The sequence below is a fragment of the Erigeron canadensis genome, chromosome 8 (assembly GCF_010389155.1).
Source record: "Erigeron canadensis isolate Cc75 chromosome 8, C_canadensis_v1, whole genome shotgun sequence".
Classification (NCBI taxonomy): Eukaryota; Viridiplantae; Streptophyta; class Magnoliopsida; order Asterales; family Asteraceae; genus Erigeron; species Erigeron canadensis.
In genome coordinates this window covers 47,536,435-47,551,071 of record NC_057768.1, presented here as the reverse complement: position 1 = coordinate 47,551,071, position 14,637 = coordinate 47,536,435, and the positions used below count along the sequence as shown (strand labels likewise).

General features: G+C 32.3%; 3 protein-coding genes across 3 annotated transcripts; 2 read left to right on the top strand and 1 right to left on the bottom strand.

Moving 5' to 3' along the window:
* Nucleotides 1-913: 913 nt before the first annotated feature.
* Nucleotides 914-3,405, top strand: LOC122578109 (40S ribosomal protein S3a). Its single transcript, XM_043749991.1, has 7 exons — nucleotides 914-1,013; nucleotides 1,108-1,155; nucleotides 1,262-1,367; nucleotides 2,291-2,428; nucleotides 2,524-2,709; nucleotides 2,828-3,028; nucleotides 3,146-3,405. The coding sequence occupies exons 1-7, from the start codon at nucleotides 1,003-1,005 to the stop codon at nucleotides 3,236-3,238; spliced, it is 783 nt and encodes a 260-aa protein (XP_043605926.1). The 5' UTR covers nucleotides 914-1,002; the 3' UTR covers nucleotides 3,239-3,405.
* Nucleotides 3,406-4,375: 970 nt separating this feature from the next.
* LOC122609759 (serine/threonine-protein kinase SAPK3-like) lies at nucleotides 4,376-7,780 on the bottom strand. Its single transcript, XM_043782701.1, has 9 exons — nucleotides 7,448-7,780; nucleotides 6,514-6,588; nucleotides 6,228-6,329; nucleotides 6,065-6,118; nucleotides 5,887-5,979; nucleotides 5,692-5,784; nucleotides 5,503-5,607; nucleotides 5,106-5,204; nucleotides 4,376-4,794 (listed from the first exon to the last, which is right to left on the bottom strand). Exons 1-9 carry the CDS (start codon nucleotides 7,568-7,570, stop codon nucleotides 4,510-4,512), a joined length of 1,029 nt encoding a protein of 342 aa, XP_043638636.1. The 5' UTR covers nucleotides 7,571-7,780; the 3' UTR covers nucleotides 4,376-4,509.
* A 2,768-nt stretch (nucleotides 7,781-10,548) lies between these two features.
* On the top strand, nucleotides 10,549-14,282 carry LOC122609760 (calcineurin B-like protein 9). The gene is made up of 9 exons (XM_043782702.1): nucleotides 10,549-10,594; nucleotides 11,170-11,326; nucleotides 11,453-11,535; nucleotides 11,841-11,900; nucleotides 13,260-13,368; nucleotides 13,444-13,496; nucleotides 13,649-13,729; nucleotides 13,913-14,025; nucleotides 14,150-14,282. The coding sequence occupies exons 2-9, from the start codon at nucleotides 11,248-11,250 to the stop codon at nucleotides 14,241-14,243; spliced, it is 672 nt and encodes a 223-aa protein (XP_043638637.1). The 5' UTR covers nucleotides 10,549-10,594; nucleotides 11,170-11,247; the 3' UTR covers nucleotides 14,244-14,282.
* Nucleotides 14,283-14,637: the final 355 nt, after the last annotated feature.

The window sequence follows — 14,637 nt, the reverse complement described above, 5'->3', positions numbered from 1 at the left end:
GATGAAAAGTTAATGCTGATGTGTCAAGAAGTTAATGTTGGCTTGGAGTTCATATGATCGAATCTTGTATTCCGCATTGACTTCAGGCATTTACCTCTTTAGCGTAAAATGAATTCCCTTTGGGGGTACCAACGGTGTAAGGCGCCTCAAACCCTGAGCATACTGCTCGTTTGTATGATACTGTTCAGCTCGATGGAACGACCTTCCCACCCGTTGTTAAAAAAAAATTGAAAAAGATTAACGCTTTTTAAAATTCGTTTAAAACAAATTTTTTTTGTTATCAAAAATCGGATGAAGTTGATGTTTTTTCTTCAACCTTTCTTGAATACCAAAATCTATTTATTTTAGGACTTTTAACAACTTTAAAAATAGAAACTATGTTTTTTTTAAACATTTTCTTATAAGAGTATTCCACAAAATTTTAACTTACAAGAAATGTATCATCATATTTCAGTTGTAATTCATTTAAATTTTTTTTCTCTCAATTGACTCAAGTATCCAAAAACTAAAACTTGTATTAAACTTATATCGATCAAAACATACATCAAGTAAACTAAAACTTAAATCAAATAAATTGACTTAGTATCTAAAAACTAAAACTCGATCAAAACCAGTTCAATACCTATTATTATGAGTTTGGTCCCATATCATACCGCAAAATCAAATATTCAAAATAGAAAACTTGTGTGATATTTATAGTAGTTTTGAAGTTTATCATACAAAACAAGTTATCAAATGTTGGTAATGATATTATTTGGTGTATTTAAATAAAGTAGTGGTAATTTAAAGTTTCTTGCTCAAATTATAAATAAATAAATAAATAAAAAACAAAGAAAGAATTTTGCCCTTTAAAAGACATACATTCGAAACAATAAGGGTCAAACATGGAACTTATCTAGAACCATATATATCACAACGAAATTAGGGTTTTGGAGGCTGTTAAATTGGTATTTCTGCGCAGCCCCTTTTCTCTTCCTTTCTCTACACACCCATAACTCGAAAATGGCTGTTGGGTAATCTCTCACATTGAACACATTATCTTTCTAATTCTATATAATTATATATTTTAATAATGTATTATTTGTTTTGGTTTTGAAATATTTGCAGAAAAAACAAGAGGATTTCCAAGGGAAAGAAGGGTGGAAAGAAGAAAGCGTAAGTCTTTTTTATTTTATTTTTTTGTATTACAACAATAGACATACGTATAGTTTTGTGATATAAATATTTATATATATAATGTATGTATGTATGTATGTAACAGAGCTGATCCATTCTCAAAGAAAGATTGGTATGATATCAAGGCACCATCACTGTTCACCACTAGAAATGTCGGCAAAACCCTTGTTTCTCGTACTCAGGGTACTAAGGTAATTTTTCTAAATCTGATATTGTCGTTTTAAAGTTGTGTTTTTGTTATCACCTTCATGTTATAACTTTTTTTTTTTGCTACATTGTTTGTATCGATATTAAAAGACTTCATTATTTGGAATAGAGGTTTTTCTTGGAGTTTTTGCATCTTATATGTGTTTGAGAATTAATGATTGTTTTTGGCTGAAGTCTTATCACTTTGAAATCGTTGTATATTTAGACCTTTGTGGTGATCTAATGCACTAAAAATCATAGTAGACCTTTAATTCACCACTTTGAATGTCAAACTTGGCGCCTCCGTCCCAATTTAAATGTCCAATTTTGACTTTTGAAGTTTTTCTTTTGCAATTTTGACTGTAAATTTTTTGTTTGTGTAATGCAATACTTGATGTAAAATATATAGATAGATTGAGCTTTAGATGTATTTTTCATTGATATAACTTTCATTAGCTATTATTTTATACAATCAAAAACACTTACGGTCAAAATTAGAGAAGAAAGACTAAACAAGTCAAATTTGGACATTTTAATTGGGACCGAGGGAGTAATTAAGGTTTTGGAAAAGAAGTGGCATGTATGAGTAGGCGTTGAAATTTTAGAAGTATGTACGAGGTACTGCTACATTGAAACTCATGGCGGAAGGGTTGCAAGTATTTTGAGTTTTGCTAGTGCTTACAATGTGCATATATTGATGTTTAGATAAGTTCATTATTTTTTATGAGGAAATTCGGTTAGAGGAGTTTAGTATTTAGACTCTATATTTGCCAATTCTATAAACTACATTGCTCTTGGACACTACATGTCATAATCTTCTCTAATCTTTTAAATGATCATAGGAGTAATACTTTCGACTTCTTGCATGTATTCCTTTCTATAAGGGATTAGTTATCAGTAACTTAAATAAGTTGTTTGTTGTTATCAGATTGCTTCTGAAGGTCTTAAACATCGTGTGTTTGAGGTATCTTTGGCTGACTTGCAAAATGATGAGGATCATGCATACAGAAAGATCCGTTTGAGAGCCGAGGATGTTCAAGGAAAGAACGTCTTGACCAACTTTTGGGTACCACAAAACATTAATATATATTTTAGATTTATTAGCTGGCCACATTTAATTATATATGTGTGTTTGATTTAACCTTGGGATTTATATTCTAGGGTATGGACTTCACTACCGACAAATTGAGATCTCTTGTAAAGAAATGGCAGTCTTTGATTGAGGCTCATGTTGATGTGAAGACAACTGACAACTATACTTTGAGGATGTTTTGCATTGGCTTCACCAAGAAGCGTGCCAACCAGGTGAAGAGGACTTGCTATGCTCAGTCAAGCCAGATCAAACAGGCAAGTATTTATAAATTTGAAACCTTTTTGTCCCTAATGTTTTAGTTGATTATATGGTGTGGATGATGAATTATATCTGCTATAATGTGGTCATTCGGTTATTACGTGTATTTTCTAGATTCGTCGCAAAATGAGGGAGATAATGGTAACCCAGGCACAATCCTGTGACCTGAAAGAGCTGGTGCAGAAATTCATTCCAGAGTCAATTGGCCGAGAGATTGAGAAGGCTACTTCTAGCATCTACCCTCTACAAAATGTCTTTATTCGCAAGGTTAAGATCTTGAAGGCGCCAAAATTTGATATCGGCAAATTAATGGAGGTAAGTTGTATTCTCAGGAGTGGAAACCATTCCTTGTTGACACCTTCGTATCTGACTTTTGATGGCTTTTTTTTTTTCATTAAACTTACAACTTTAATCATGTTTATGTATGTATAGGTTCATGGTGATTATTCAGAAGACATAGGTGTTAAGGTGGACAGGCCTGCAGAGGAGCCAGAGCCAGAAGTAACTGAGGTCATCGGTGCTTGAACAAGAGATGTAGTTCCGTTGGTGATCCTCTTTTGCATAATTTCTTTTACCCCACATGGAGTTTTGGGTGTCTGTTTTAATGTGGAATTTTGTAGTTATATTTTATGAGGATATTTGAAGCTATTAAATACTTTCCCATGCCTTTTAACTTACATTATTACTCAAAAGTTTTGTTTGCTGAGGTTACATTTGCTTGGTTTTCACTCATCATAGAATTGTTGTTCAGCCTCACACTACCGTTGATCATCTTTTTAAACACTGTCATGATGCTCTTTAGAGTTTGATTGAGCACATTGAATCAGAAAGTTTATATTTTATTATGGACTAGTGGTACGCTTTTGTTTTAGGTAGAATACATGTGTGCACTAATCAAACTCATTTAAATTGTCAATTTCATTTGATTTCAATTAAGATGCATTTATTATGGTTTACACTGCTCAGTGTTTAGGTTGGATGAAGTGATGAATCTCTTTATAAGGTATATATTTTTCCTTATCATGTGTAAAAGCGATTGAGTTAATCAATAAAAAACTGTAGTTTGTTCTAACATTAGTTGGTAGCAATGTATAAGGTTTCTATACATATGAAGATAGATTAAAAGTATTTGGTCGGAAGTTAGGAATCATTGGAATTACAATATATATTTGTGGAATTGTGGGAGTCCAGATGTGTTTTATAAACCCACCAACAATGATGATGGGTTGTGAGTTGTCTAAAAGGGTGGGTTTGATTCCTATTACTCAAAACAACACCTATTAACCAAACAATCTAAATGGTAATCTAACTCATTCTTCTAATCTCATACCCATCAACCAAAAATAAATTCAATTTGTAAAATAAATTTATAAAGTACGGGTCTCTGGCGTTGATGGTAGCTAATGACGAGTTTTAAAGGAATAATATCTATGAAAAATGCCTTACTTTCAGCATGTTCGGAGAGATCTGAGATGTTTCCAATTTTACCAAACCTAAATTTGTTTCAAATCATACTAAAGTGTATGTGTTGTGGAGAGTATGTTTAAACGAAAAATCAATTTGTATAACTCCATTTGAAGAAAACCAAATGCCCAGATTGATTTCAATTCAAGCTTAGTCTAGAATTTAGACAAGATTAATCATATATGTGTAACGTATATCTATCATAATAAACTCACGACTTCAATTTCATAATTTATTCTGTCCATTACATAAATATTATGAAATCATATGAATGTCGAGTCCAGAAATATAAACAATACAAACGTAAGAGATTTTGGTTAGATAAATTATCGTCAGATATGGCCAGAATGGTCTCCACTATAGTCAATCTCATTCTCCAAATCGAATTCCTCCTCGTCAGGATCTAGTGACCCGCCAATGTCTACCTGGCCACCAGTAGTTGCAGAGCCTTCACCAGGAACCTTCGCTTCTTGTATGATCCGGTTGATCTCGTCAACACTCTGCAGTGACAGGTCACGGCTTGCATTCTCATAGTTTGTTTTCTCGCCTTCAACCAAATCTTTCGGCATGTTCTTTAGAAACCATGGATGTTTCTTGATATCCGCAATTGTGATCCTCTAAAACAATATAACATAAACACTTTCTTAGGAAAAGGAGACAGTGATTTTGACGCTTTGCACAATATTGTCACAGCTAGTGTGAAACTAAATTATTCAAAACTGTTTATCCGGGTCTGTTTGTCCAAACATTAGAACTGATTAATGCAACTTCAAATCGCACAAATCATATAATTCGTTCCAACGCACAAATGCAAACAGCCCTTGAGATTCAATTATCACACAAGTATAAACATTGCTTTTTTTTGTGTTAGCAGTACAAAACTAAAAATGGTGACTCAAAAAGAAACAGATATTGGGAGAGGAGGCACCTTGGAGGGGTTGGCAACAAATATATGTGAAAGAAGATGTCTACAATCAGCAGAGACACGTACATAATCTGGTATTGAGTACTGAACACTCACGATTCTCTGCCAAGAACAATGATATTAATATTTACAATTAATAAACAAGAATAATACGATTTCATCATATAAAGATCACAAGTTATCATGAAAAAGCAATTCGTCTTAGAAAGTCATATGAAAGAATTTCCAAAGCTTATAACTTGAGTTGAGATATTATATTTCTGGTAAAACAATTAACAGACATTTCAAATTTGAAATCGAAAAGAAAAGGTTAAAGTTATTGGCTGAATATGTAACTAGGTATTCGTCAATTTCAAATCTAAAAGTAGTATATTTGACCTGAAAGTCAAAGAAATCTTACCCCAATAGTTTTACGGAAATTCCGAGGATCCTCTGGATCCTCAAAAGGGTAAGCTCCAACAAGCATAACATACAGAGTCACCCCACAGGACCAAACATCTGCAATCTAACACATACAAGATTCACGATTTGATTAACGAAACAAATATCAAACCTTCAATTACATAACAAGCACAGCAAACGAAAATACCTTTCCATCATATTCTTTCCGAGACAGAACCTCCGGGGCAATGTAAGCTGGTGTTCCAACAGTAGATTTTGGTTGCGAGTGCAATAAACCAGACTGCACAATACACAATACACAAACACAATTATGAAATAAAGAACTGGATAATTTGGAACACAAACTTTACTTAGAGAGATGACAATTTGCGTATTAGTAAACCTTTGAATAACCAAAATCGCATATTTTGAGACGTGGGCTTGGACTCCCGTCTAGGAGAGTATTCTCTAGTTTCAGATCCCTGTGACAAATTTCCTGAAAATAAAGAACAATGTAAGAAGCTAAATGTGCATTATCTTAATCTTAATTCGTATGGGCATAAAGATAGTATCATTTTTACCATGGAATGACAGTAGCTGACTCCTGATAGAAGTTGTTGGAAGAAAAACCGAGCCTGTGTTCAAGAAAACGATATTCTAGCTGTAACTCATCTTCACTGGCGACGATTTAGAAACAAAGTAATACAGATATGCAAATATAGTAACGATAAATATATAGGCAACCTCATCTTCACTGAATCTGCCAGCACTGGTGATCTTACTGAAGAGTTCCCCACCAGCTGCATATTCCATGACTATAGCCAAATGTGACCGAGTTAAAGAAACCTGCCACATAGAGATTTACATGTCTAAATGTCAATGATAAGAACATATTTTGATGTTCAACAAGTCACCTTTCATCCCAAATGCGGAAATTTGGACACATGAATACATGATCTTCATGTCAAGTTGTCAACATACTACTACTTTTAGTCCTAAATGGATTAAAAGCTCAAAACATTGCACTTACCTCCTTAAATCTGACGATGTTTGGATGCCTTAAAGACCTGTGGTTAATGATCTCTCTCTGGACATTTTCATCAATCTGACACAACATAATGAACTTAGCAGTTAGCGATGAAAAGTATGCAACAGGTCTCAGCCGGTGGAACTAGCCAACTACTAGGTACTAGTTTAAGTTCAATTACACTGGATATAATAGTGTACACTTAAACCACCGCCAGGGTGGTCAAGTGGTCAGACGTCCGGAAAAGGTTCGTAATGGTCACGGGTACCCCAGTTAGGCATACTCGCCTTCCTCGGGGGTGCATTCACTACAGTGGACACTTAACAATCTACATGTGATCTTCAATCTCTACACATAGTAATGTTTTCCCTTTGTCTTCTACATGATCATCTTCAAGTTCTAAAATGGCCTTTCAATTCGTTAAGAGAATTATCAAGCTTAATGTCATAGCTTAAATGTTTAATGCTTTCCTTAAAATCCAATCTGTTGAAATCATACTTCTAAACGGTTGTTAACTTCACAGATAAAAAAGGTAATTCAAGGAAGAAAGCTCAAAACTTTGAAACTTGGTTGACTTGAAGATGGTCAAACGCTGGTCTAAGAAAAAAAGTTTCCATTTTTAACAAGCTTTAAAGATACTTTTATGTGATAATACAAAAAGGGTTAACTCCATAATGTTCTTGTAAGAAAAATATACAAACCAAACTAAGGAAAAATAGTTGTTCTTTGATGGTCTTTTTCAGTAAAGAAAAATATCCTAACTGAAAAGGTGAGTTTATACACAAATTCAAACAAAACTCATTAGCCAGTATCAGCAGAAAGTGCTAAATAAAATATAAACTATCAACTAAATAAGCTTAAACTAGAAGCAGTCTCTCACCTCTCGGTATTGGTGATATATAACATCAAATAAGCAAAAAGATAATAAAGTTTATACCTTTTTGCCTCTTTCAATGTATTTGACAGCAAACAACTCTTTAGTTTTCTTATCTCTAACCAATCTCGCCACTCCAAAATTCCCAGAACCAAGTTCCTTCAATGGCTCATATTTCTCTTCCATTGCAGAGCACAAGTTTTCAAGAAATTCTTATAAAAGGCCAAATTAACACTTTATTTTCAAAACCCACAAAAAACAAGTCAGATTAAACAATACCCAGAAAAAAGTATGTCAATAAAGAAGATTGTGATATACTATGAGATATATAAATCTAGTTTAGATATATATATATAGAGAGAGAGAGATACTTTGGTTTATAAAGGTTGTAATGTTGTATTACATATAGAAAGGGGTCATTGTTATAGTAATAAAATCTTTTTAAATGAGTAGCTTAGAAGTTAGAAATCAAGTTCTAATTCAAAGGATCTAACGAGGGTGGTTTTCTTTTCAAGAGGTTTTTTTAATAAGCATCTGGGTATTTTTTAACACAATCTATTTCAACTTGAAAGTGTTTTTTGACTACGACACTTTTATTTTATGTTTCTGTCTACACTTTTCATAACGGCAAGTAAGTAAAAAGTGTATTTTGGATAAAGTTTTGTGTAGAATTTTACAATTATTGTTAATATTTTTCTTCCATTTTATTTATTTATAGAATAGAATATATTTACACTAATGAAAACAATAAAGTATTTATATTCTCAAATCTAGAATAGATTTTCTCTCAAAACAATAGAGGATGTAGCTCGTATGTCGAATGGTGTCAACCTACTATAGAGTTTCACTTATTATATTCATAGAATGAACTATTATATTTGGCTGTGGAAGTTTCAAAAATATTTAGATACTCAAATATTCATGTAATTTAAAAGTAAAGATAAGATATTTTGTCGTTCTATAGACATAAACATTGCTATTTTTGATTATGAATCAAATTGTGTAACCGAAGGAAATATGGAAGAAACAGAAAAGAAAAAGACCCTTCAAATCGACATATAAACAATTGTTGTCAAGTTGTCATACAAAAGGACTTGTTGACATTGTAAAATACGAGTAGCAATTAGTATTATCATTCATCAACAATGTATTAATAAATTATTTCAAAGCTCCTTTTTTTATTTTAATATCATAACCCACGGGTTCAATATATTATAAATAAACTATAAATTAAAAATTTTAAAATACAAACAAACAGTTTATATATGATATAAAAACATGAAAACAAATGGCTGTTGATCATCATAACAACCTCTTTGTAATAACTATTCCTTTTTATTGTTAGTCGGTTGTTATTATCTGATTTAGTATACTAATATTCAATTAATAAGATTGTTTCTTAGCATTTTAACTGTTATAAAATTATGATCATAGATTGGCAGCATTATTAAACTATAAAATGGCTATTGACTACACTATTTTGTACAATTCTAATTAATTAATTTAAGAATTAAAGTTTGTTTATTTAGCATTACGTGGACATTGCAACATCATCATCACTATTGGCCCGTCATTTGACTCTGTCTGTAGAGGCCCACGATGCCATTTTTAATGTATCATAAATACAAAACATTATTGCACAAGATAATTAGATGAATATTTTGATATCATATTTATAAGATGTTTATTTTTATAATTCTAAGTTATTTGAAGAAACCAATCTTTTAACTTAGATCTATATATATATATATAAGTTTAATAAAAGATATTCATGTATGTATTTGATTCCGAACTATTTTTTTAACATAATTAAAAAGTTTTTTCATGTGGTTTTTTTTTTAACCGTAAATTTGAGCTCAACAACATGCTTTTTTATATACTCAACTCCAATTTCAGAAGAAACCAGAAAACCCCTGTCTCTATGTGATTTAACTTGAGACCTTTTATTTAAAAAATCATGTATTCATGGTTAAATACATTCGACTTTAAGTAACAGACAAAAGATGCAAGGGAATTGCTTTCCTTAATATATATTCTAAACTTTAGTCAATAAAACAAGCCGTACAACATAAAATGTTTAACAACTCTATTGAAGGGAAAAAAGAGTTGCAGATATTGAAAATCTCAAGAGAAATAGCAAGCTTAAATACTAATGGGGATATGGTGCTTAGTGTGAATATGATCTTTTAGCATTTGACCAGTTGTTTATCTCAATGATAATTACTAGAAAGAATAGAATATATTCAATGATGAAACTAATTACCCACTCACCGGTTGCGATTTCTACTCAAAGTGCAAACACTTTTTCTTTAAACGGGTAGATCGAGAAAGTAATTTAGAAGAAACTCAGAAAGTACGAAAAAGAGAGATAAAGGAAAGAAATTGTTCGGTACCGTATTTTTGCGGGTTTTGAACCTTAATACCTCAACGGTATTGAGGAGGATAAAATGTAAGTAGAGAGGGTGATTTCAATCCACTTAAATGGTAGGAAAAAAACTCCAACCTTTGCAAGATCAAATCTTGACCAAATTTAGAAAGTATGCTTTTTTTAATAATCAAAGTTGGGCTCAATTTAGATAGGTCCAATTCTTGTGACATGCATCATATTCAATCCATATAAAAGCCCAAATATAGAGTTGCTTAGGCCTTAGAGTATATGTAAATTGTAATGGATATTGTTTATTTTTTCTTTTTTTGCTTAGGGATGAGTTCCCTCAAAACCAGGTGCGGCTTAAACTGGACCGATCAAACCCGAAAACCAAATTCATAGATAATGAAAATTCATTGACTTGTTTATTAAATGGGTTTGGTTACTTTTCGATACAATTATATGAAATTTTTAAAACCTGCAATAAAAAAATAAAAATAAACATAAACATAAAAACACAACACGATAGCCTCCTATTTATGTACAAAGATGAAAAAAAAAAAAAAAACAAAAAAAATCCTTATTTTTTTGAGAAAAAACTAACGGCCCAAAATGCTTCGAAAGAATGACGTAATAAGTACGTGGCCGTCTTTTGCGGCCCAATCATCTATCTATATATTTTAGTTGTGCATGGTTTTCTAGACAATTTCGTGACACAACACAACAAAAACACATACGAGTCTCCGCATAATTAATCTTCCCCCCACCCACCTTTTTCGGTGATTTCCGCCGTCCACAATAAATCACGTCTCTCCGTTAGGGTGGCGTTTACCTCCCCGCCGGTACGAATTCATATTCATCTACTCGTATTTATTTTATACATGTTCTTAGTACTATATATCTTCCACATTGCTATATACTCGTATTTGCTAATTTGTTTGTAATCTATATATTGCAATACGAAGTTTGTTCTAATCTCGTCATATATATGATGATTCTTGGATTTGTTTAAGATTAGTTTTAACTATGTTTTTATGATAATGTTTTTATAAATAGGATGATAGATATTGTCGTAATTTGAGGAACGTCAAAAAAGAGCTTTTTACAAAAATGTGGTTTAAGTCGATCACTTAATAATTTTTGTGTTTGATATATATAGTGACTCACTGACTCAGCTAGATTTTATAAAATCAGAGGGACTTTAATTTGTCCTATATAGTGGTATTTGAGGGGGGCGATTGAACTGATATATGCTGTACGTGGTTAAGTTTCTAGTTCATTGTGTAGACAAATTGTAAAAGTTTGATTTTAGGATCTTTTTTATGAAGATAACACACCTTAATTTGGTTTGCTGTAGTCGTATTTCCCGACTGATCACTTTCATTTTGTTTGGGTTTCAATGTTTCATAATATAAAGGTTGAGATGATTCTGATAATTGATAGCAGTGAATCCTCGTTATGCTTGTAATATTGCACTGCTGATCTTTTTATCTCAATGGGCTGTTGCTATTCTGCCGTGGGTAATCGGGTTCCTGGCCATGACGACCCAGTGACTCTTGCTTCTCAAACAGCTTGTAAGTACCCCAAATTAATTGATTGGAACATTTCTGGTCCTTAAGTTGTTAGGTCTGTTTAAAACTTATGTGTAGTGATACAAAAAAAAACTGGTCTGTTTTTATTAATTGGGTTTCTCTATGCAGTCAGTGTTAGTGAAGTTGAAGCATTATTTGAGCTATTCAAGAGCATAAGCAGTTCCGTAGTTGATGATGGGCTAATTAGCAAGGTAATATATATATATTGTCCGAATTTCTAGTTCAGTACATATCCAGGGGTTAATTGTAGTCTATTAATGATGTTTTAGCTTGTTGAGGATTTTGATAGTCTTAGTTATCGTCATTGCTTCTTGCTCATACTTTTCTTTAATTCTTTACTACCCACTTGAGCCTTATGAGATTACATACGGTACTTATCTTGCATGCCATTACAAGGTTGCTTTTATGTTCATCCCTTCATCTCAAGTTAACATGAACATTTGTATATGTTCAGATAGCAATGCATCTAAATGTTGCAATTTCTCTGCATTTGTAGGAAGAATTCTTATTAGCTTTGTTCAAGAACAAAAAGAAACAGAACCTGTTTGCAAACAAGGTATGGTGATCCTGCAATTTACTTTCTGCTATGAAAATAACTTTATGAATTTCTCGTTTTCGGAGGTTTTTCAATATCTTGTTGACCCGAAGAAGTGATTTGTACTGTATGTGTTGGTTTCTAGTTTTATGAAAATAGTTTTATTAAGCAGATGAACCTTTTATAGTAAATGTCTATATAATGTAATTAACTTTGAAATCCTGGTTATTTGATGTATCCGGATATATGTGGCAACCATATAAGCTGCAACGTGTAAGTTTTTAATTGGTCAGCTACACTTAATAATCGGGATTTGAAAGTTCATTACATGACATAGACATTTTACAAGATTTTTACTTAACATAGACATTTGGCCATAGTTGGTTACAATAAAAGGTTGTGGAACTCGTGGATCGGGATCGGATCGGCAAGGTGGGGAGACAGGAGTTTTTGAAATATCGGGGAGATATCGAATTGGGAAATTTATATATAAAAATAGTAATTATGAATTTATATGTAATAGAATATTAAAAATATCTAGGAAATTAATTTGAAATTTAAACATAATTGTCAAAAAACAATACATAATTATTCAAATATAAAAAATAATTGTCTCAAAACATTAACATAATTCTTTAAAAGTAAACATAGAGGGTTTGTTTAATTGAAAAAGGGAAGTGATATTCGTACCACAACAATTGATAAATTTACCACATATGTGTTTTACTGACTTGTACAATATGTTATAAAAGTTGTACAGTGTGGTAAATAAGTCACTATTTGTGGTACTAATATCACTTCCCATTGAAAAAGGGTTCCTTTTAAAGACCGTAAAAATTATATAAAAAATTGACTTTTGTTGACCTCGACCGAGTGATCCAAGCCGATATTTGACCGATATTGACTGAGATTCCCGATAATTGGCCGATATCCCATGGTTGACTAGCGTTGGCCGATATTTGAGCCGATCTCACCCATTTCGTCTTCTTGAGCATCCGATCCTGATACCGATACCGAGATATCGGCCAATACGATCGATATGTACAACACTTACATCCATAGGTAATAATCCCTATTCATAACCTACAGAACTATACCTTGTATTGTGTGCAATGCAAAACTGGTGTTTGGGGTATATATGATAATTTATAAGTTTAGAAGGGGCCAGGGGGTATATAAAATTCTCCAGTTTAGTATTATATCAATTAATATGACATGGAATATAGTATGCTAATGATGTTTAATCTTGTTCCCGATCTTAAATTCATGATACAATTACTTACATATATATGCATCGCCTTTTCTTTGCAAGGAACCGGTAAGTGTTGTGCTGTATCAGTTTCCATATGAAATCTAACACTTCTAGAGTGATATACGCAGATTTTTTCTCTTTTTGACGTTAAGCATAAGGGGGTCATTGATTTTGGTGACTTTGTTACATCACTTAATGTTTTCCATCCTCAAGCTCCACTAGAGGACAAAATTGATTGTAAGTAGATTTTTCATAGCCTAGATTGGAATTTGAAAGCAACCTATTGCTCATATAAATTTGATTACTTTTTAGTTTCGTTCAAGCTTTATGATTTGGATGGAACGGGATTCATTGAGCGCCATGAGGTATGTAGATTCTTGTTTTTGTATCTTAATCTATTCTAATATTTTTTTTATTGCAGTAAATTACTTTTTTTTAAAGGTAATATATGTCTACCAAATTAATGATCATATCTTATACGTTCCTCTTCTTAAATTTTCGTCTTTTACATTTGCAGGTTAAGCAAATGTTGGTCGCACGTTTGCAGGAGTCTGAGCTGAAACTGGCTGATGAGACCATTGAGATGATATTAGACAATGTGAGTTTTTCTCCGCGTGCTGGTAGTGAGATTTTTAAGGCAAAAAAAACTAGTATCCAGGGTGTGGTCTTGGGACCGATTAAAATATGAGCTAGTAAATCATAATATGCAGATGAAGTTACTATTTATAAGGATTTACGTCTTGTTTTACATAATGTTTACAGTTTAGTTTTCTTTTAGCAGACATTTTCAGAGGCGGATGGAGACCGGGATGGAAAGATAGACAAATCAGAATGGCATGCTTTTGTATTCAAGAACCCTTCCCTGTTGAAGATAATGACACTTCCTTATCTAAGGTACATGTCATATCAAGAAATGATATATATAGACATTAACACATGAATGCACAAACCCTTTTAATTTGATTTATTAATAAACCTTATTTGATTAAAGTAGTTGCGTAAAATTTGTAAAATGCAGGGATATTACAACAACATTTCCGACCTTCGTTTTCAATTCTCAAGTTGAAGAGACAGTAGAAGGTTTTTGGCTTAATTCTTGTAGAAATCTTTAGTGCCATTCTTGCCGATTGTAACTAAAAAATGTGTTGAAAAGGGAGGTTTATATATGGTTAGTTGAACCCCAACAAATAAAATAAAACCTGTAGCATCAGATGTAATGTACAATCAATAACTAGGCCAGCCTAAAGATGATTATCAGTCAAATGGCGTAATCTTGTTTTATGAAATTGTTGTTGATTGGCACTTGCCATTTTCCTCTGTTTATAGATTATGTTTCATATCCGTACATAATTGTGATATTCCTTTTAAATCATTTTGATATTTGATTTTTCATATTTGATCTTCAAGATACTTAATCGAGAAACTTCTCTTTTAGTTTCTGTTTATGTGTGGTTTCTGTTTATGTGTCGGAAAGACATAAATTCGATTGGAAAAAGGTGTTGGATA